The sequence below is a fragment of the Pygoscelis adeliae genome, unplaced genomic scaffold (assembly GCF_000699105.1).
Source record: "Pygoscelis adeliae isolate BGI_AS28 unplaced genomic scaffold, ASM69910v1 Scaffold4, whole genome shotgun sequence".
Lineage (NCBI taxonomy): Eukaryota > Metazoa > Chordata > Aves > Sphenisciformes > Spheniscidae > Pygoscelis > Pygoscelis adeliae.
Genome location: NW_008824986.1, coordinates 15,753,392 through 15,775,450, shown reverse-complemented (window position 1 = coordinate 15,775,450; position 22,059 = coordinate 15,753,392). Strand labels below are relative to the sequence as shown.

General features: G+C 44.7%; 2 protein-coding genes across 14 annotated transcripts in view; both read right to left on the bottom strand.

Annotated features, from left to right (window-relative positions):
• Nucleotides 1–3,288, bottom strand: part of AFAP1L2 (actin filament associated protein 1-like 2) — a 74,842-nt gene extending 71,554 nt beyond the window's left edge. Inside the window, exons 1-3 of the mRNA XM_009326045.1 lie at nt 3,176–3,288; nt 850–872; nt 605–709 (exon numbers count right to left, since the gene is read on the bottom strand). Of these exons, the coding sequence (XP_009324320.1) occupies nt 605–709; nt 850–872; nt 3,176–3,288 (241 nt within the window). The remainder of the gene's footprint in view (nt 1–604; nt 710–849; nt 873–3,175) is intronic.
• A 10,436-nt stretch (nt 3,289–13,724) lies between these two features.
• ABLIM1 (actin binding LIM protein 1) overlaps nt 13,725–22,059 on the bottom strand; it is a 119,043-nt gene continuing 110,708 nt past the window's right edge. For all 13 annotated transcript variants that reach the window (XM_009325928.1, XM_009325921.1, XM_009325922.1 and 10 more), the window contains one exon: nt 13,725–20,812. In XM_009325928.1, coding sequence (XP_009324203.1) covers nt 20,699–20,812 — 114 coding nt within the window. In that variant the 3' untranslated portion in view covers nt 13,725–20,698. The remainder of the gene's footprint in view (nt 20,813–22,059) is intronic.

The following is a 22,059-nucleotide window of genomic DNA, read 5'->3' as shown; positions in this document are numbered from 1 at the left end:
GCCTTGTCCCGCACGGCACGGCGCGGCGCGGCACGGCGCCCCTCCGGCTGCCGGTCCCCTGGGAAAAGGGCAGGGTTAGGGCCGGTGACAGGAGGAGGAGGAGGAGGGTGCCTGGGGTGCTGGGCCCCTTGCTGCTCCCCGACGCTGTGGCCAGGGCGGGGGCGCCCTGTCTGCTCCCTGTGTTTAGGATGGTGTTTGCTCTGGCTGCGGTGGGGCTTTGGGCACATTCGGAGAAAGGCCTTGGTTATCCCGGGATAGCTGTGTGTGGTCCGGGTGGCTCCCGGTGCTAAGACCCCCAGCAGGAGCCTGCCAGCAACCCACCTCCCGCCCTGCTCTGGGCTGGCAGGCTGAAAAGCTGGGTTCTCCTTCCACCTTCCCGGGGCAGCGGCTGGTAGTAACCCCAAGCCAGTGAGTTTGCACTCTCCCTTTCCAGTGGCTTCATTAAGGCCTCCTGGTAGGACCTGCCTCCTGGATAGAGCAGATTTCACAGGAAGATGTTCCTCTCCTTGGGTTCCGGTAACATTTTTGCCTGACTTCCATCACCTCAGACAGAGCTAGCATGCCCAAAGTGCGCAAATAATAACAAACGGAGAAGTGGACATACAGTCTGACCTCAATATAAGGCACGGGTGGCAATCTGTCCTGAGGCCAATATTTTGGAGACACTGCAGGAACTTAATGTTTATATCAATAATGAAAACATCGAAAGCTACAATAGACAAGATACACAAGGGTTATAGAGGATGTTTTCTCTTCAGAATTAAGGTTAAGCCATCAGTGTGGGGACAAGGGAGCCATACCTGCACATTACAAGGCCTTTCTGGCAAGAGGAGGGGCTAGGCATCTGACCTGGATGGGCAACTCCACTGTTCCTGTGGAAAGAGATACAACCGTTACCTAGAAAATCAACTGCTCTCCTTGGGAGCTGAAAAATAAGGAACCACAAGCCAGCTCTGCATCATTCGCCAGAGCTACATCCACTGGCTTTCTGTGTGAGCATCTAGTCCTCCTTCCACTGAAGGACGACGGTCACACCAGGGTCACACCAAGCTCACGTTATTCTGAGATTAATCCTCATCCCACTGCTTTGACCCTCAAGGGGCCCACAGGCTTTGGGGTCTGGGCAAAACAGAGCTCAGGCCTGGCTCAGAGTTTGAAGTGTGGACAGGAAGATGGTGGTGTGGCCTGCAATGGAAACGAACCCTTTCTTGCAGAGAGAGGTGGGACAGATAGGTGGGTTCCCCAAACCACGTACATTGATTCTGCTCTGCAAGCCAAGCTCTTGGCTATCAACCCACATCTAAAGTGCCTGGAGTACCCACAAATGGTAATTTCCACACACCCATCTGAGTAAGGTGATAGGGGGAGCATCATTGTTTCTGTGCAATAGCAGGGTCCTGGTGTCAGCAAGAAGAGGGCAGTTAAGACAAAGCCAACGAGAGGCTCACAGAATCCGCCTTTCCCAATTTTTGGACCATTGACATCTGTGGCCCAAGGCAGCCTTGGGAAATGTTAGTGCCATGTATGTAGAAAAAAAAACAAGCCTCCATCATATGGCCCTCCTAACATTTTCCGAAAATAGCCATAAGCAGGCTCTTTTGGCTCACAAGGGAAGCAAGCAGCTGGGCTGGAAGGGCACTGTCCTGCCACTCATCAGGTCTTTGCGTGCCCCCCACCCTCTCAGGCTCTGCTTGAGGGGGTGACACCTCTCAGAGGATCTGTGTGTCAGGTGGAGCCGGAAAGTGACTTTTGCCACATGGAAACTTTCCATACGAGACCAGGTTTAGATAAAGGGTTGTTGCTGCTCAAGGAAGCTGAAGCTGGAGCACATCTCATCTCTTGCCAGTACATAACTACCGCACAAAAAGACAGGCAAGCCAAATGCCTCAGCCACCAGATCCAGCAAGCAGATAGCAGTCTTCAATGACTGGGGAAAAAACAGGTTAAATAAATATATCTGTCATGTAGGAATAATTCTCTCAGAGCCCTTTCCAGCTACTTCTTGGCTCTAGCTTTCAAAATCTAGCAGGGTAGGCCCTGGTCTTGAAAACTTTTGAACTGTGCCTGTATCTCGAAGCAGGTGAGTAGTCATTCTGAACTCAGCAAGACTAATTAAGGATTATACCAGTTAAACAAACTAACTAAAAATTATTTGGAAGACCAAGACATCAGATACCTGAGATTCCCGTCTCCAGGCCCCAGAGCCTCTGCATCCCCTGCTTGTTCCTTCCTTCCCCTCCCAGCCATGATAAGGATGCTCTGGAATCCCAGGACTGCCGGCCAGCCCCATAGCAATTGCTGGGCAAGTGGCAATGGGACGAATACTAATACCAGAGGAATACAAGTTCTTCCTGTTTGTCCCCTTCCTCTTGCAGTAGGAAGTTCCCAAAATACTTTGGGATACTTTTTCAAACAGGCTGTTGTGTTCTGTGGTTTAATAAAACTGGGAAATACTCAGACCGTGCTTAGTGCGAGGAATTAATATTCCCAGTGTTGGTGCTGAAATCCAGATGTTTGCCACTATGCTCAGCTAGAGCAAATACTTGCATCCTGGTTTTCCTGGTGGAGCTTCTCGGAGCCAATAAAATAACAGTGACCTACCTGTGTACTCATGTATTCCTTGCTTTTTTCCTGCTTATTATTAGTGATGATGACTATTAGTGATGACTCAGGTGTGACAAGCCTTGAGGGCCAAGCTCATTCTGTTCAAGTTGTTTCTTTTTTTATGTGGCTGACATCCTACCCTTCAGTGCAGAGGATCATACTGTAGATTACATGTTTTAATGTTTCTTTCCCTGCATATTCATGCTGCATTAATAGACAGTGTGACCGCTCGTGAGATTATCACCTTTGGCTAAAGTTCTCAAGTACCATGCTGTGGCTTTCAACCGATGTGATTCTGCTTCTCTGGCCTTACATCCTGTCATCTTAGCAGTTTTGCTTCCTGTGAAACAGAGAAGAAATCAAGTATAAATTTAGAAGCCTAAACAAATTCTATAAACAATTATAATGACTTGCTAAATACATGTGCAGAATACAATACATGCAGAAGCATGATCCTGATTTCCTCTTTTATCCACAGGCAATGCTAAATGCTTTTCTTTTTTTCCCAAATATTGAAACCAAGCAGGTGTATGTTGCTTCATTAATATTATTGCTGTTCTGTTACACTTACCTTTTGGCATCAGCAAAATCTTTAATGTCTAATGTTTGTCTAAATCTTTGGACTTGCTGTTTCCCTATTTTACGCATGAGTGGAAGTCTGGTGAAAGTTATTGACCTCTCCATTGCGAAAGCCGGAGGGAATCCTAGCATGACAGCTTGTGTACAGGTGCGCTCCACTGACTTCAGGGAAGTTATGCTTGATGGAGACAGTCAGGATCACACCTGACTTGGACGGTGCAGAGCTGCTCCCTGAGGTATTTTCTCCCAGATGTTGTTCATCCCAATTGCAGCAGTCCATAGTGGTCAGGCTTCTGCCTTTCTTTGGGGAAAGTATTCCAGCTGGCAGAACAAAAGGCAGAAATTTCCTCCACACATGAAGGGTATCTGTCTCTGCACAAGGCTTTTCTTTCCCTCTTCCCCATGCCTTTATCACAGCTGTGAAAACCTAGTCCAGGAGTCTACTCAGCAAGGCCAAGTTCAGTCAGCAGTAAAATTAACTTGGTCTTGCTAACTTCCTGAAAGATGGGGAGCCATGTCAAATACTCTGTGTGTGCAGGCATCTGGAGGACAGATGGAGAAAGAAGATGGCTTGGCAGACCAGGGTTAGCAGTGAGATGTGCTCAGATCAATGGTGGCACACTGGTGTCGTCTTTCCTTCCAAATATCGTCTCAGGTACCTATTTAGATAAGGGTGTAACATCTCTGTGGACGGTTGTGGTCAAGCAGGCATAAAACTGCTTCAGAGCAGTTGACATGAGAGATCTGAGCAGAGGTGGGTTTTGTGACAGATCTGACCTGAGGTTAAAGCTGAGGTGTGTCCTGTGAAATGCCAAGAAATGAGGAAGCCAAAGGCTTCTTCACTTTGGCATCCCTGGCCGCACTGCTGTAATGCTGCCATAATCTGAGGGGGGAGAATTCCTTTTGTCCATACGTGGATCCCTCTGAACAGCAATGAAGCCTGTGGACCTAGGGACAGCTGAGCCAGCAAAACAACGCTGCTGTCTCTGAAAGGGAGAAGTCTCTTTCTCTCTCCTCCCCCTGCTTCTGTCCAAATGATCTCTCTCTTCTTAGTATCATTTTCACAGTTATTGGACTAACTTCCGTGCTGAAATGGTGGAAAACTAAAACGGCAGATTCTTCTCCCAGCTGAGGAGGCTGAGTTGGGTCACAGTAGAGTCAGGCAAGACTGGGACAGTACCAGGTAAATGTCAAGCACCTGCAGCTGGAAGGAAGGAGGAGACTACGTGAGCATGTCCACACAAGCAGGTGGCACCACACGGCTGGGACGAGGTAAGAGGGATCATCAGTCACAAGCTCAGCTGTCTTCCTGAAAGTCCTCCCTTATCTTCCCTCTAGCCAGGAGCATAGAGCAGACACTGACAGGAGTTCAGTATGTTTATGGAGCTCCCATCAATGTCTTTGACCTGGTGCTGAATCTGCTGAATCCTGCTGTCTTCCAGATTTTCTGATTTGGGGGGTGAAGGGAATAGCTGGTGATGGGAAATTGAACAGAGCCCTCTGCTTATTCCCCAAGGAAGTCTAAATAGCTGGATTCTGCTAACTGCCCTGATTCGTATGATCAAAGACTCTACATCCCATGCCAAAACTCTGAGCCACCCAGGCCCTGGGAACATGGTTTTGTGAGAGGAGCTGTGATAAATGACATTGCCACATGGCTTACTGCAGAAATGTGTTAAGGATCCTGGACTACCCACTCAGGAGCATGAGCAGCAATGAAATATCTTTCCCCAGGAACAACCTTTATGGGTGCTTTGTAGCAGACCAGACTGGTCCCTTGGTTCCAGGAAGGCACTGGGAGCTTGCCAGGGCTCAGTCAGTGAAGAAAGGGCCCGAAGAAACAGAGGCGCGGATGGGTCAGTGCCTGGGACAGCATGGTTGTTGGAAGCAAAGCTACTCACTGGAAGAGGAGTGAATATGCTGTTGGAGAACAGGACATGAATCCTTCATCTCAGAAGATTTGCAAGTATGCTGTCTGTGGGTGTCCCTTTTGAGGTCTTCTTTCTTCCCTGTGAAGCGCTTCATGATTCTGGCCATAAAAGAGATGCCCAAATTCTCCCCCAGCTTAAAGTGGCCTTACATTGTTGTTGCTCCACTGACTTCTGTCCAGCCATTTCTGACTTTCACCGATGAAAGGCAAGACAATCAGCCCTAACACAAACAAACCCAGAGCTGTTTAGCTGCTCAGCTATACAAAAGCTTCATCGCTGATACATTCCAGCAATGTTTTGGATTCTCTCAGACATTAACTGTTTCAAAAGAGCGTGGCTGGGAAGAGGGTGGCTTGAAGGAGGGGGGGATTTCCCATTAAGGACAGCAGGACCAGATGTCTTTTTGATTAACTCTCTTGGCTTCCTATTCTTTGACATTTCCTTTTCAGTTGTTGAGTCCAAACTGCTTCTAGACCAAATTACAGAGAGCTCTGATAGCATGAATTGTTTTCTTTCCCCCGACAGATAGAATACCTTCTTCTGGCCAAAGTATGAGACACGCTGACCAGACAGTGTGCTCAACAGCCGGGGCATTTGTTCATCCTGCAGCCATTTCTGCCTTATACTTATTTTCCACTTCAGACCCTCTCCCCTCTCCAGAGAAGCCCCTCAAGCTTTCCTTTGACAGTGTTCAATACCAGCTAAAGAAGTAAAAAGCATTCTTTGTTCCCCTCCCCTCCAAACTCCACATGGGGATGCTCACACCAGCAGACCTCATTGGGTATCAATACGCTGTATTTCAGCATGTAACACTCACAGGCACCACAGGACATGGCTATCAGCTTCCTAAGAGTTTCTGATACACATTTCTGATACATAACTAGCCATGGTCCTAGTTTTTGAGGGGATCGGATGGGAAATCATGGCTTTCAGCTGAACAAGTATTAGAAACTTCATCTACACTTACGGATTTTACCAGTAAACCAATATCGATCAAAATCTCTCCCAAGCTGGTACAAAGAAATCCATGTGCAATATCAAGCCGTCAGTGGAGGACTTGCCTTGACAGAGCTGAACTCTTGGCACCTTTCAGCATCACTAAAACTTACCCAGGCAAGAAGAAAAACTAATTTTACCAAAATATGGGAAACCATTAATTTTTACATCTTGCTACATTTTCACTGGGATTTTTTTAAGCCTCCCCTATCATCACCGCAAACTGTGGTCTGATGTCAACTGTGAGCTCACAGAAGGCTATTTATTCTGGCATTTTCCCAAAAAGGAGGTTTTTTCAGTCCACAGCTTTTCTTTAGGCCTAAACCACTTCTACTCAGCCAAAGTCAATAAGCAGAGCACACTTCTGAGGTCAGCGCTGCTGAAGTGGGAAAGGGAAGGGAACGAGAACCTGTGGTCCATACAGGAGAGCACCAGCACACTGCAATTTGTTTCAGTGGAGGCAAAGTACTATGGAGGAGTCCAAGTTTACTTCCCAGCCCCCATGTCTGCTATTAATATTAGATGTTAGGGTATGTCAAACTACCTGTCAAAGTGGAAGTAACTACCAGGTAACAGATCTCACCCATGTCAGCTGAGTCTTCCACTTTTTTTTTTTTTTTTTTTTTTTTCTATGAAAAGAGAATTAATTAAGAAGCAATCAGCCTCAGTAAATACCAAAAAACAGTTTCCCTTTTCCCACGAAGACCAGTGGAGCTGAATTTCTCCTGCCTTCCTGACTATCATTAAGTATTCTGTTTAAATAGGCCAGCTTCATGCCATCTATAATGAAGTTATAGTGTATTGCTCTGTTATGAATGATGAAGCTGTTGTGTCCTACGGGGAGAAAAATCACTGTAATCCAACTTTCCTTTTGAAAAGGCCTAATGTATCCACATGAGATCTTCTGGCAGAGACAACTGAGAGAATATAAATAGAAGCTTAAAAGAAGAAGGAGGGGAAGGGGAAAATAACTCCAACAGGGCTGAGTAGCTGAAATTCACAAGTTTAATAGGAAGATGGATGACTGAAAAGCCTGTTCTGTGACACAATTAGGACTTTATGTAGGCTTTTTTCAATTATTTGTAGCTGACAAAATATCACACAAAGGCTGTTTCACACTGCAGGCCAGGTGCCCAGAAATGGGTTTGTCGGAGGAGGGGAGCAACTGGGAGAGTCGCCCAGGGGCACAGGCCACTAGGGTTGCCACCGGCTAAGTTAGGCAGCGGTGTGCATCACCTCACGCACAAGTGGCAGGAGCAAAGAGTGTCCCGCAATGCCTGAGGCCCCTGTACATTCAAGCTGTCATCTGCCCATCCCCAGGGAGCACAGAGCTGCAGCCGCAACAGACAATGTGGGGCAGGAGGTGACTATAGAAGTGCATATGGTCCATCTTAGACCACACCTTTCTGGTCCTCCTAACAGACAGATACAGTAAGGGGACATGTGGGTTCCTGCTACAGGAAGAGGTTTCTTCTGACGGGTAATTGTCAGTACTGAAGTTTGATATAACTTCAGTAGATCTTGTCCAGGACCCTGTTCAGTGTGGCTTCTGCCTCCTCCTTGCTTCTCACTGGCCACCCACCAAATACTATTGTTGTGGCACTTCGTTCTCAGCGCAAAGCTACTGCAGTTCAACCACCAAGGAAGGTTCCTTGAAATAACCTGCCTGTGTTCGCACACAGCGCTCACATCTTCAGTTGCTTCAGCACTGTAGCTTAAGGTGTTGACATACGTCAGAGGAGTGGTGGTGAGCTGGTGAGCAGTAACGGCTTTAGTATCTGCCATGAGATCTGCAGAAGGTCTCACCAAACCTTCAGATTTTAAATGTCTTTAATTTGTTTTAGTTTACTCCATTCCACAGTGAGCTAATCTAACTAAAGACGTTTAAATTCAGGCTGAAAATGCCCAGGGGGGTGGTGATTAGTAAATTTAGTTTAGTTAATTTTGGGTGAGCTTTCCTGGGTGTCCCCATGAGGAGAAGAATAAATCGAATCCCGGGACCTGTAGAGGGGTTAATTCTGCTTTGGTGGAACTGTGGTGGGGCAAGGCCAAACCTGTGGGAGCAGACACAGACTGCTAGGAGTCTGCCAGGCAAAGATAAAGCAGGGTAATGGGCATGTTCCTCCATATGTAACAATCTGATTAAGGAAAGAAAGACAAGAAGAGGAGGAGGGTTCGTGGAGAAAGGGGAGTCACAGGAATGTCCACCCTTTGGGCAGCATTAGCAACTCCAGTGTTGCTTGAGCTGGCAGAACACAGGAAAATTCTCCGGAGGGTCCTCTGCTGGGATCAGTCCTGAGGGAGAAAGAGCACAAATGTGCTTTTCAGGAAGCTGAACAATTAGTTAGTTATGGAAAAACCAAACCTTGAGTGCCAAGAGTTTGGAGCAACATCGGAGCATTGAAGCGGTGTGCTCAGGGCTGCCTGAGCACCATGGCAGACCATTTAGATGATCCAATATTTGTTGGCCTCAGCAGAAGTTTATTTTCAATTAACCACTATTGTTTCGCAGACCTGTCCAGTAAGAGGATTAAGCCTTTTCTTTTTTTTTTTTTTTTTTTTTGGAAGGGGGGCAGGCAGAGGGAACAGCAAAAGCCAAAACATAAAACACGGACTTTTAAATGATTCAAAATATCAAACACTGGCTTTCCTCCTCCCACAGTATCTGTGCTCTTAAATGCATCATTGCAAGGGGAATTATTCATGTAGTCACATCAATAAATCTTACTGAAGTCCTTTGTATTGCAGTCCTCATTCATCTAGCTGGGACTCCTCTGTAAACGATAATTACGGTAAGAGCTAACTGAGATACCACAGAGTTTGCTCCTGGCAGTCATTTAACATCCAGCGTGGTATCAAGGCTGTAAAGTAGGCATTTCTCAGCAGCAGTTCATTCATTGTAAAACCTGTTTCGATTATTAGCTTGTCTCCTGTTTCACAGCAAACACTTAGGTTCACATAAAGACCTCAAAGCATTTGTCAGTGAATTCCTTGAATGGCCTCAGCTGCATTTTGTTTTCTCTGCAGTATCTAGCCTAAATCCAGAAGAGTCAGCCAAGGGGGAGCACTGTTTCCCTCTGGCAGCCTTACTGGGCTAGTCTTGAAAAGAGGATTGGTTCTACAATCAACTCTGCACTCCAATACCTGGTGCTATGAGGGCTGAGATAGCCCAAATAATGGGAAATAGACAACGGATCCACTCCCAAGCATGATGTGGAGACCTCCAACAGCAGAGTCAGCCTCCAAGTCAGTCTGCTCCTGCCAGACCTGACTTGCTTTTTGATGTTTCTTCTTCAGGCTGTCCAGGGATGCACTATTAATTTACATCCAGCCCCTTACTCTTGCCAGCTATGAAGACTGGAAATGTCACTAAGAAAGGCTCTACTCTGTGGAGATTACCTTCTCCAGACTTACGTCCAAACAATATTGCCCCAGTTTTAGCAAAGACATCATAACACTCACCAAGGCACAAATGCCTAGCAGAGACTCTCTCCTGTCTTGGGCTCTGGACACTAATCAAGCGCAGACTGTATGGGTCTCAGAGCTCAACCCTTTCTCCTTCCACCCCAACACCCATACAATTATACCCTTCTTAACTGACTACTTAGTCATAGAAGGTGTGATGGTACTGCTGGAATCAAAGGAACTACAGGACGGCCACCACCTGCCCTCTCTGCCATGGACTTGAGATTGTGATCCCATGACAGAAAGTGTGCAATATTCCTAGCAGTTTAATGTGTTCTGCTCTAACTATTGCTTCAGACCCCGTTGTCCACTTGTGCCCAACCCATTTTTCATGCCATCACAACTGCTTTGTGAGGCCACTGCTTAAATCAAAGCAGGGAACTGACTCCATTTAAAAAGAAAAAAAAAAAAACCCCAACTCTATGCAATGAAATAAAAAGTAAAAAATGTTTTTTTAAGCAGGATCAGTTCCCGAATGTCACTGAGAGCGACCCCACAAGCAGTCATGCTGACATATCTTATAGCAGGAAAAAGCTGTGGGGGCGTGGGAATACCTTAAGCTCGCTGAACAGCCGCCCAGTGCTTTGTCTTATGAAATCACAGCCCGAGGAGAGACTGCACTGTGCTGTTTTCCTGCTCCCCCTCTCTTCCTTTCGCCCCGAACCCTTGGGCCCCCATCACTACCATGACTACAACCAGTCCGGGATGTACATTTTAATCTGCAGTGTGTATATACAAGAGAGCTGGAACCAGTGGCTGTCTGGGACCCACCTGACCTTTGGACATAGAGCAAACTTCCTGTTCCAGTGCTGCCGGCTCTTTAATCTCCCAGTCCCTAAAAAATAAAAGTGAGCCTATGTGAAAAAATGCTTTGTAATGGGAACTCCTGGAACAACTTTTCTCTCTCGCCCTCTGACTGAGCCATAGAAAACAGTAAATATCTCTCCCAAGAGTCCTTTTTTACCATAGAAAAATGGCAGGCAAAACTGAAGTTTCATTTCCCAGCCTCAGACTCAGCAGCAGACAGGCACAAAAGGTACAGAAAAATAAAACAGCAAGGGGAAAAACCCACTCTTGTTCATTCAGAGTTTGGGGAGGGTTTTGGCGGGGAACAAGCTTCTTGCGACAGTAGAGCAAGTCACACTTGGGAACTGGGCTTCTCTTTTTGCAGAAGGAAGTGGTCTTGGGCTATATACTTGACAGCGAATTAGCATTGACATTTGACTTGTTTTGATCTGAGCTATTTACAGTGGTATTATCTGTGTATTTTTGACATGCTGTGAAGATTCCCATTGCCAGATGCCTTGCGATGGCTGTAGGATGCAGTGCATTCCACAGTCATTACTCAGGGGTCATAAACCTCACATTATTTGTGGGGAGGAGGGGAGCAGGGAAAAATGGTCTAACAATTAAAAAAGAATCCCTCGACTTAGATTTCACTGGGCTTGTGTATTTAACTGGAGGGAAATTAAAAATGCATTTAGGCTGGCTGGCACTGTCACACTGTGGAGCTGATGACTGGAACGGATCCTTGTGAATTTGCTTTACACATAGGAGAGCATTCATGGCGATAATATTCCCAACTGCTCTGGGCTGCGGAAGGCTGTAATGGAGCATCTGCTCCATTACACGGCTGGGTCAAAGATCCCCAGCTGGGGATTGCTGCTTAGGACCTCCAGAGCTTGGGTTGGCAGGACATGTCCTAGGGCTGGCACTACACGGTAACTGTTGCTACAGGGAGCTGAGGTTCAGGCAGTGGCTTTTCAAGAGTAAGTGAGACTGATTCAAAAGGGAGGCTTTGTTTTTTTCTTTTCTACGGTTGGGAAACTTTCAAGAACATTTCCAGGGACAAATCATAGACCTACACCTGTGTTTTTTTAAGCAGATACTTCATGCACAGACCTTCCTTACTCCCTAACTGTGTGGAGATGCTCAGGGAGCACCTAACATGGAAGTGCTTGGGGGCTGCAGCCTGGCAGGCGAGGAATGAGGTCCTGCCCTGCAGAGCAGTGGGGTAACATCTCCCTGATGCCTGGTTGTCCAGGGAAGGGGAAATAAGCAGCGCAAAACCTTTTTGAAGAAAGGTCTCTCTTAGACTCTATGCCTGTTTTCAGAGGAACAGGCATCCATTAAAAATATCCCTGTGTCTGCCTAACTCTTCTCTGGCTCAGGTTTGCCCAGCACTTCCCACCGGTAACCTGCACAGCACCATGTGCTACCAGCTGAGGTTTGCTCACAAGAGGCTATGGTTTCCTAAAAAACCTGCAGTTTCTCAGTGCTGGTCCTAAAAAGGGGAGGATAGAAAATGGGTTGCCATGTCCTCATTCATACCTGGTCTGACAGCAATGAGGGCTGTGAAATGGCTGGGCAGGAAATGTCTATAAACATGGAGGAAACAGAAACAAGGGATACTGGTACACATGCACTGACCTGCTGAAGTCCATGGGCCTACATGCCTGTTGAAAATTAACCCATTAAACGTTCAAAGCAGGGGTCATCTCCGCCCTGTACTTACAAATGGTCCAGTTCAGGATTAGGGCTCTTCCAGCTAGGCACTGCAGCAATATAGATAACAAAAAAGCTGCGTTTAAATATTTTGCTGAAGTGTGCTTCTGCCCCTCACTGTGTCATATTTCCAGCAGTTGCAATGGATTAATCTAATTTTCTGATTTTGATTTGATTTTGTCCCACCGACAGCAAAAGTACAATCTCTGGAGTAAGCCATTCAAAGAAAGGAAGCATCTAACTGCCTCCAGGTGGCTTTGGTGGATTTGCTTATAGAAAAGTTTCTCTTGTGTGAGTTCCAGCACAAATACAACACAACAAAAATCTAGGCATGGCCTGGGAAGCGAATGGGGCAGATACGAACTTTGCTAAAGGTGTTGTTTCATGGTGGCATTGAATTCCCCACCTCCTGCTCTCTAAGCAGGAACCTGCGCCCCCACCTCATCTGAGACTCAGTCCTTAGATATATCCAACATAGTACATTGAAGTAAAACCCTGGGAAAAACTCTGCCTTCGTTGTGAGAGAGAACCTGTGTAGAGTATCAAGGTAGGGCAAGGGCAGGGATGAGTCTCAGAGGACTGAGGAGTGGAAGAGAAGATGGGGAACACGTTATCTGCAGGGCACAGATCTTGATGCTGCAGGGGCTTTCTGTAGGCTCAAGGATGCTGTGCAGGATGTATGCTGCATCGCTCCTGCCCATGAACAGAGGGCTGCAGCTCAGATGATTCAACAGCCTGAAGCAGGATTCCCACCCCCTGAGGTTTTTTTAGGATTGATCCCCAGTGGCCACCTCAAATAGTAACACCACCACACACCACTGCCCCCTTTTAACGAACAAGCCCAGAGGCCAATCCTAATGAGGCTCTGGCTCTGGTTGCTGCAGGTCCCATAACTGCACGAAGCTCAAATTAATTCAGTGATGTTCGGCAGGTCATCTAGAGAGCTGTGTATGAGTGGCTTCTTTTCCATGGCATATCTATATGCAATAACGAGTGAAGTCCCTTGACATGTCTTTCTTCTGAGGCACTGACAGGAATTGCTACAGATTCCTCTGAGTTGCAGTGTGCTTAATTCTGCTCCTACTATGATCTGCTGGAGACTCGAGCACTCAGCACATTCATAGGTGTTTTATAGCCCTATTTCCTTGAATGGCATCGTCCTCTACCTTCTACACCCAGACCAAGGCTGGGCAGGTTTAACTCCAGGTAATTAAGCAAACACCTAACTTTAAATACTAAGACACATAAGTATCTTTTCAAGTCAGGAACTAAAATTTTAGCTGAACTTGCAAGGATAAAGAAAGGAAACCATTTAGACTGTGAATGGTTTCTATCAGCATGACCTAGTTGACCTTGCTGATATCTCAGGTCCTTTTAAACCACAAACTGACCACACAAAAGTAATACTCCTATGTGGTTTGTATGAATATCTATTTCTAGTGACTTAGTTACAGGAAGCCTTGTGTCCATTTTCAAACCTCGTGTCATAATTTCACTGAAGCTGTGTAATTGTTCATCTGTCTTGCTCTGGTCATTCATGTCTCAATTCTCTCTTTCTTAAAAGCGCACCCTGTTTTGTAAGAGGACTTTGATATAACTCTGCAAGATGAAAAAAAAAATAATGAGGCAACATGAATCCAGCGATTAAGAATAAAGCTCCAAACTTTATTCATTGACTTGAGTACAACAGTGATGCAGATTACAGTGGCACGGGAATGCAATATGTGCTGTTTGCGGTATGACAGTGGAAACACTAATTGTACAGAACAGCAACCCAGCTCAACTTTTCATTATGCATACAAGCAGACTTACTGTACAGACAAGACATTGATTCACTTTTACAGAGACTCAGAATTCTGAGAGCTGTCTCACAGATGAATGGAAAGCACAGGGACACCTCCCTAAATGCTGGTTTGTAACATGTGGAGGGAGGAGAAAAGAAAAATAAAATAATAAAAAATCCTATTGCCAAAATCTATTGATTTAAAGGAAAATGTACCTTTGAAAAATTAGTTTCAGTTTCCAAACCTTAAAAAAAAAGCCCCCAGCTGTAAGGCCCCCTTACAGGAAGAGTTGTCAGCAACGACCAAGCCACACTGCTTGGACAGGAAGGACCGATACGGTAATGACATACAGAGCTCGTTGCTGTGGGCATACACAGCAGTCAGAGACTTTCCGGGGCTAGTCAGCCAAGAAAGAGCCTGCTCCAAAGCATGCAGATGTCAGTGAGAGGCTCCACTGATTTCAGTGCTTTTGCATCTCGAGGGAAGTGCTTTCTGAAGGGTGTTCAGTGACAAAAGCCCAGGCAAGTGTCCAGTGGGACCTGTCAAAGCGCCTAAGGGAGCTAGAGACTCAGCCTGGTAAGGCACCGCTGGAATTCCCATAGCTGCTTCTGCTGCTTGCAATGCTTCCTTTCCTAATGCCTAGGAGCAAGGTCCTGTGGGCCTCAGCTTTGCAAGTCCTGGGAGCAACACTTGTATTAACTGTGGTGATCCTGACAAAACACGTTACTGTTTGTCTTCAGTCATCTCTTTTTACCTTAAAAGAAAGACCGCAATGCACGTGGAAGTATTACCTTGTCACATGGACAAGCATTTTTTAGGAAATCATTAGCAGAAATCTATTTCCCTATTAGAAGCCCTTTGGGCAACGAATAATTTATTTTGCATACAGGCAAACAACATTAATGGCCAATTACATTCCCACTTCCTGCACTGATGCTTACATTGAAATTAATAATACTTACTTATTCTCTCCCTGCCAAATGCAGGCATCACATAGCTCCTGCCAGCAGAGTTGTCTGACTAAAAACTCTGTATCTTTCCATTGTGATAAATTTTTTGTTCCTTATTTTATTAAGCACAAAAAAGGTGTGTGGGATAAATCACAAGGCAAAACTCACCAGCCAGAGCAGTCCTGCAACCCACAGCTATAAGGGTGTTTCTACATTAGAAGAGAAAGGCGCATTGTACTGCTATCACAGTGCTCAGAGCTCTCTCTAGCTCTTCATTACGTAGCAATGGGGTAAAAACATACCACATACTGTCAAGACCAGACCTTGCTATGTGTCTACCCTGAAGACTATGCTGGACTCTAGCAGGTGTGTTGACAGGGCCAAAAAGTTTGACAGGGCACGAACTGGACCATGATCTGGGGCTAACTGAATGGGGACGGGCGCTGTGGAGTCAAGCCCTAAGTGTCTCTCCGACATGGAAAGATGAGTGGCATTTCAGGACAGATTAGTTGATTTTCTTGTTTCCTGCACGTGTTTTATTGCATTATCATTATCATTGACTGTTATTTTTCACTGCCATAAGTAACTTCCAGGACACGGACATCCTCCTTCACAAATAGATTCCGAATGAAAGCAATCATGGAGTGGGAGAAAGGCCAGTTTCCATTTAGCCTAGTCTATGAGGCTGTGGCCCAAGTATGCCAAGATCTCCTCCTAAGTCAGGATGAGCCAAGATAAGTCATTCCAAGAGGAGTTTAGAGGATGTTCATATTTTTACCGTTTTGGGGGTTAATTTTTCTGTCACTTGTTGTAACAGCTTCATACCATTAATTTCAGGGTAGATGCTCATAAGCTATGGGCTCCAAACTTGACTTCCCCACAGTTTGAAATAGGTACCACAGGCTCATGCCTGCATTTTCTTCTAAGTCTGCTAAATACCACCCTGGCAAACCCTGGAGAAATCAAGATCATGCCAGCCCTCCTCCTTCCCAGAACTTAACACTTCTCCATCCATCGATATTACCTGACCAGGAGAAGCATGGCTTGCAGAAAAGGATTTCACTTCAAAGTGTGTCTAATTTCAGCGTAACAAACTTACAAAAGAGACTCCTAATGACCTCCCCTGAACAGCAGGACGTCTGAAATACATGGCTGAGAAAGGATTTCCAAACTGCAACAGGCAAAGGGCAGCAAGCACTTCAGCACTAGGCCCACAGACTTAGGACTATAGGACTTTGTAAGGAGAGACATCTGTCTTGACAGAAGTAAAAGCACTACTGGAGCCACAGAGCTATCTTGTCCCACATACAGCTATTAAGAAACTTACTGTTCTCCTAGTCTAACCTTTCACAGCATACTGCAGCTATGTCCACAATGCATCACAAACCATATTTAATGAAAGGCTACTAACCAAACTGAAAACAAGTATGATTCTGAGATGCCACTAAAACCTGTCTTAAATTACACCAGCATGAGATGATAACAAACAATTAAATTAAAAAAAAAAAGAAATTCTGTGAGCAAACTTCACAAGAACTTACTCTTCCAGTTGTACAGAAAGTTTAGCAGGTTTGGGATTGGACACTGGCAGAGCTGAGATGCTACATTCAGCTTCCTGAACCGAGGCCACAATAGATCACATTGCTTCATTGAGAAATAGCGGACAGTTTAGTAATTTCCAAATCTGCTCTTCAAGTTGGCTTAATTCTACTATCTTCAGAGATGATGAACAACATATTTATTTCAACATATTTATTTCAACTTCTGACTCGCAGTAGGCTGGAGCTTACACTAAGTTAAGGCACGGGTATAGAGGGTATGGCCAGCTGTTCCCACTGTAACAGAACAGCTCTACTTGTTCATATGGAAATTATCAGGCCAGTATCTGGAGAGGGCACAAACCCCAGTAAGTCAGATCTCTGGATTCCCCATTAATATGAAGACTACTGCACAGGGTATTACCCTTCCATCTAAGCACTGCCAGGGATGGGTGCTGCAAATGTTCACGTACGCCTGAGGAGGCCTTTTAAATTATATCACTTGTGGCCAACCTGGCACTTCCATGATGTGGGAAACTGACCCTGCCTTTTGCACACTCAATACATCACAGGTATCCACAAGCCCTGTAGATACAATCACACATGCAAGTGACAACTTTCATAACTTAATGACCGCTATCTATTCAACACTGCGCTATTTGGAAATTCCAGGTTAACTACTCACATAGTATCTCGACTCCAAATGGGGAGTGTGCGTGCTACATGTGCACCTGTTTGAGAACCCGCATGTGTACATAATGCCATTTTGCACACGTGTGGTTATTTTGCAATGTTTTGACAGGTCTTTGCTCTTACATCACTCTTAAAGCAGAAAAGGGGAAAAAATAGACAAAAGCAATCAGTTTTCAGTCCTCTTGACAATGACGTTCTGTTGACAGCACTGAGTTTGATGGGGCTTTATCAGAAGCTCAAATGCTTTGCAGGAGATAGGAGAACGTAAGCATGTACTTAAGGCATATTCATAGAATCATAGACTGGTTTGGGCTGGAAGGAACATTTAAAGATCATCTAGCCCAACCCCTGACATGTCTCAAGGGAATATTGAAGAGGGGAATGACAAAGAAATGCCCAAGAAAATGCTACACGATTGTTACTAGGAAAATGATCCATTGCTTACAAAGAAAATTCTCCCTGGGGCTACACTTCTGTTTTTATTAGGTGGGAAGACCAGATGAAAGAACAGAAAAAGTTGCAGTGACAGTCCCTAACAGCCCACTGCAGAAAACACACACACACCCTGCGGCTGGCTGCAGTGTGGTTTTCATGGACAGGGGACCTCTTGGGGTGTGTCTACATGTAAATGGTTGGGATAGTTAAGGGGAATTAACTATAGGCATGAAATTGAAGCTCAGGAAGCCCTTCATGTTCTCAATCAGAAATAAAGCAGTATTAAGTCTAGTGCAGAGGGCTGTGAACTGATGGACTATGCTCCACACCAGTGAGATGTGAACCAGCAGTGGCCCAAAAATCCAGCTAGAGATTAATTGTTTCTGCAGCATCTAAGCTGGCTTCTCTTCATTCCTTCCCAAGCTGCAATTGCAGTTTTAAATTCTCAGTTGACAGACGCAAATTACCCTGTCGTCCTTCACAGGCTAAGAGGCTGGGTTCTTTTTTTTTTAACTTTTTTTTTTTTTCTTTGTTTTTTTGGAGAGGAGGGAGAGGAGAGAAAACAACCTGGCTTAGTCATTTCTGAAATGACTGGTGGTGTATTCATATATGCTGTGAGAAGTTCAATAGTAATCTAGAGATGGGGACAGAAAAATGCAGACTGGCAGTTCACATCCTTGAGAGAGCAAGTCTTCAGATCAAAAAGGTTTATTGTCAAGGTGACTTGGGCTAAAAGACCTGAAATGCCTACTATGTTTGAGAGGCAGCAACACAGTATTGTCTATAGGATGTGGGCTGACAAAACGCAGAGAATTTTAATACTTAAATGCATTAAAACTCAAATGTTCATCTCGAAGTTAAGCCACACCTTGGAGGTGACAAACACTGAATTTCTGAGACTCCAGCATTCACAAAGCCTGTGACTGTAAAACACTGCTGTTCTGCCGTTGTGTGGATTTGGTTTCAGCAGTCACTCAAAAATGCATCTCAAACTGCCAGTGCCCCTAACATTCCCATTTAGTTCTCAGTGTTCCTCTAAACCCCCTTCACATGCTTGTTCTGAAAAATGAAGTAAAAACATGTTGAACTGATCCTTGCTGCAATCTCAGTAACGTCCAGAGAGCTTACTCACAATTGTGTGTGTCACAGTGTTCACTGAGGACTTCTGTTCAGTGGGGACTGTGATGCCAGATCTGCATGGTATCACATTCTCCAGCTTGTCCCGTAGACTCATCATTCTCTTAGCTCTAGGGACATGGAGCAGATGCTGACCCCTTGTATCTGTCTCTCATATACTGAATCTTCAACTCAGATTTTATCGAAGGAACCACAGTGATCTGTTGCAACAGGACTCCCTAAACCAGCGAAGAAGAGGCAGATTTGGGCTGTCCTGCACATTTCATGGTGAAATGCCATTTGGTGATACAGAGAACTCAACACAGTGATACTGAATCTCACAACTACACGGGACTATTTCCCCTTCTTGACTTCCAGATTTTAACACCAATGTCTCATATAACAGAAAATACAAAGGTTCTGATGCCTCCAGTGCCAAAAGTTTCTGCATTGAAAATGAAATCTTGATATTCTTTGACAGACACAGAACCTAAATGACCCCCTCCCGTATCAGGAGACAGGCTCATTAGTGCAGTATGCATTGGCAGTTAAGCACCAAGGAAGAGAAAAAGCTGACCTTGCAGCCACAATGCATTCATTCAGTTACTTTGGTGCTCATGTCCTCCTCTGTATAGGACTTGCCCAGAAGCAGTTAAGGTATACACAGGCAGTTTTTTAAGCTGCAGCATATTGGAAGAAGACTGAAAGCAATAAGGAGTTCAGTGCAGCTCAGAAACCGTCTTGCATGATTACTCTGTCTTCAAAAACCAAGTCAGGCACAAAGGGAAATAAAAATAACCAAGGCTAGAGCTTTGATGCTTCAAGAGAGGGGAAAAAAAAAAAGTCTGTGCCCTCTTTTCCAAGCACAAGTGAAAAACTACATTAACTAAAAAGAGTGCTTGGCCCCATGCACTGTGCCATATTGACAACAGCAACTGCAATTTAATCAAAAAGCCTCTATTGGCAGAGCATGGCACCTTGATGGTACCTTTTAATTCATAAACATTCCTCCCTAAAAGGGATGAATTTGCATGTTAGCTTGCAGAGAACCACATTCCCTGCTGATATAAAATCCTACAACTCCACTGCAGTCTGATGAGCTGTACTAGTAATTACTAGCAGGGAGTCTGTCCCAAAATCTCTGGGTATGAACCAGGGCACACTTAAAAAAGCATTTTCTCACTCTGTCACTCCCACCCCCATCCACCCACCTCCTGGACTAAATTACAAGAAAACTGACTCTTCTCCATCATTCCCATTACTTAAGTGATCTTAAATTATTCAGATGACTGGTTAAGCTCCAGCTTTAGTAATTCAAGCAGAAAGTGTGGAAGAGGGAAGACTGACAACAGACACAGCAATTCACTTCCTATATCCTAGCAAATATATACAACGAGTCCATTTTCCGGAAATTTAACTGGTATGTCCTGTAAGCAAGCGGAGTGCCCACCTCTGCAGATTGTATCACATGAAGAAGATGGCATTTCAAAAGAGTGCCAATTTAGAAACAGTTGTGTGAAAGACTTAATGTGACCATGTGGATATGTTACAAAGGGCTTCTCCTTCACTACAGAGCATCTGTCTTCCTCTTCATATATATACACATATATACACATACGTACATGCACACACATAGATAGATGAATAGATATAAATACATGTGCGCACACACGCAAACACGCATACATATATATATTTTTTATATATATATTTTTTTTTTTTCCAGTTCTTGGAGTGGTTACAACTACTTTAGTCTACAAGGCATCCTAAGGGCACTTCCTGGCTCTAGCAATAAAGTCCATCATATTGTGGAGTGAAGTAAAGGGAATATCATTGAGGGAGAAGAACAGAACAGTTTCCTATCTTGTATAATATCATGTAACAGGGCAACACCTCTGAAAACTATCATTGTTGTTTCTGAGCCCAGATATTTTCTCCCTGTGTTCCAGGAGGGCAAATGTTCATCTTGTTCAGTTGCTGTGTACAGAGGTGCCACTACGCGATTTTCCCTTTTTGGTGGATAAGTAGTTGCTTCCAAATAGTTTGGACTGTATGATACAATATCCTATGCATCATTTTTTGTTGGTTTGTTTAAAGGGAGATTAAAAGAGTTTTGCTTTTTTCTTCATGTCGTTGCGTCTCCAGAGAGGTAACTTGTCAAACTCCTGTATCGTCATGCCAAATATTTCTTGAAAAACTTCAGGTGCTAAGTGACGCTTTTTAAAAAAAAAAAAAAAAAAAAAGGAGGGGAAAAAAAGAGAAAAGGCAATGGTCAGTCAAAGCCAAAGAGACACAACAGGAGATAGGAGTGCCTTAGGGATTTCATGTCACTGCATAAGAGCTGTTGCAGGAAATAATAATGCTTTGGCAATACACATAATCCAAGTCCTCATGAACTCGGGTGCTCAATGAATCAAGAACATTTTGCAATTTGTTAAGTCTGAAAGTTTACAAAGGAAATCAGGAGAACTATTTCAGTTGCTGAAATAAGCAAGAGACAGAAAGAAGATTTATCTGAAGCCACCCAACAAGCAGTGATAGACCAGAGAACAAAACCAGTTCCTGCATGCCCCCGTCCCAGGCTTTAGCTAGTCACCTCTGCATATGTGGAAGTTCAAACAGACACAGGAGACCTTTGCAGAAGGGCTGCAGGTTGACATGCCACATTTGAAGTTCTCAGAAGGAAGATGTCTGGCCAGACTAACTGTCCAGCACATTTCTCTACTGCCAATGAAACATTTTTTGGTTCTGTCTTGTGCAGCAGTTACTTCTTGTTCAGCTGCTTTAGTGTGCACTGGACAGGGAAAGTGTCTCCCTGTGGCACTAATGTAACACAGCGTTGAATTCTGATTAGTGATCACATATCTATTAGTCTAAAAATGTGGATAAAGGGTTACTTACCCAAATTTTTGTGGCCCCTTCCACTCACCTCCACAAAAGATTAACTAACTACAAATGACTCAAACATCCCCAGACTTCCACTGGGCTGCTTAAGTCTTTCTAATCCACAAAGCTGTAAACAATTTTTATTTGTTGGCAGAGATTTAAATCCTCATGTTTTTGGATATCAGCCAGTCTAACTAACTCACAGGACTCATGGATGAGTTAAAGAAAGTTAGACCTTTGATCCTCAAGGATGGCTGACACTGACTCTCAGCTAAGAAATGATCCAAGATTAAAGTATTGTTCCGTTCCAATATGGATCCTATGACTACAGAACACTTTGCCAATTTTGGGCTTTTTACCAATTTACAAGTATATAATTAATTGCTTGAAAATATAAGGAGGTTGTGAGACGCTCAGTCCAGGAGCAGGGAGACAGAGATGTGGGACTCCTGGCCCAGCACTGTTCATGGAGATGTGGCTGCTTCCTTCCCCTGTCTGACTCCTCCTTCCCTGCTTAGTGCTGAGAAATCTTCCCAGCCTAACAAGGACCCACACTTCAGTGTTTGAGCTTTAAATT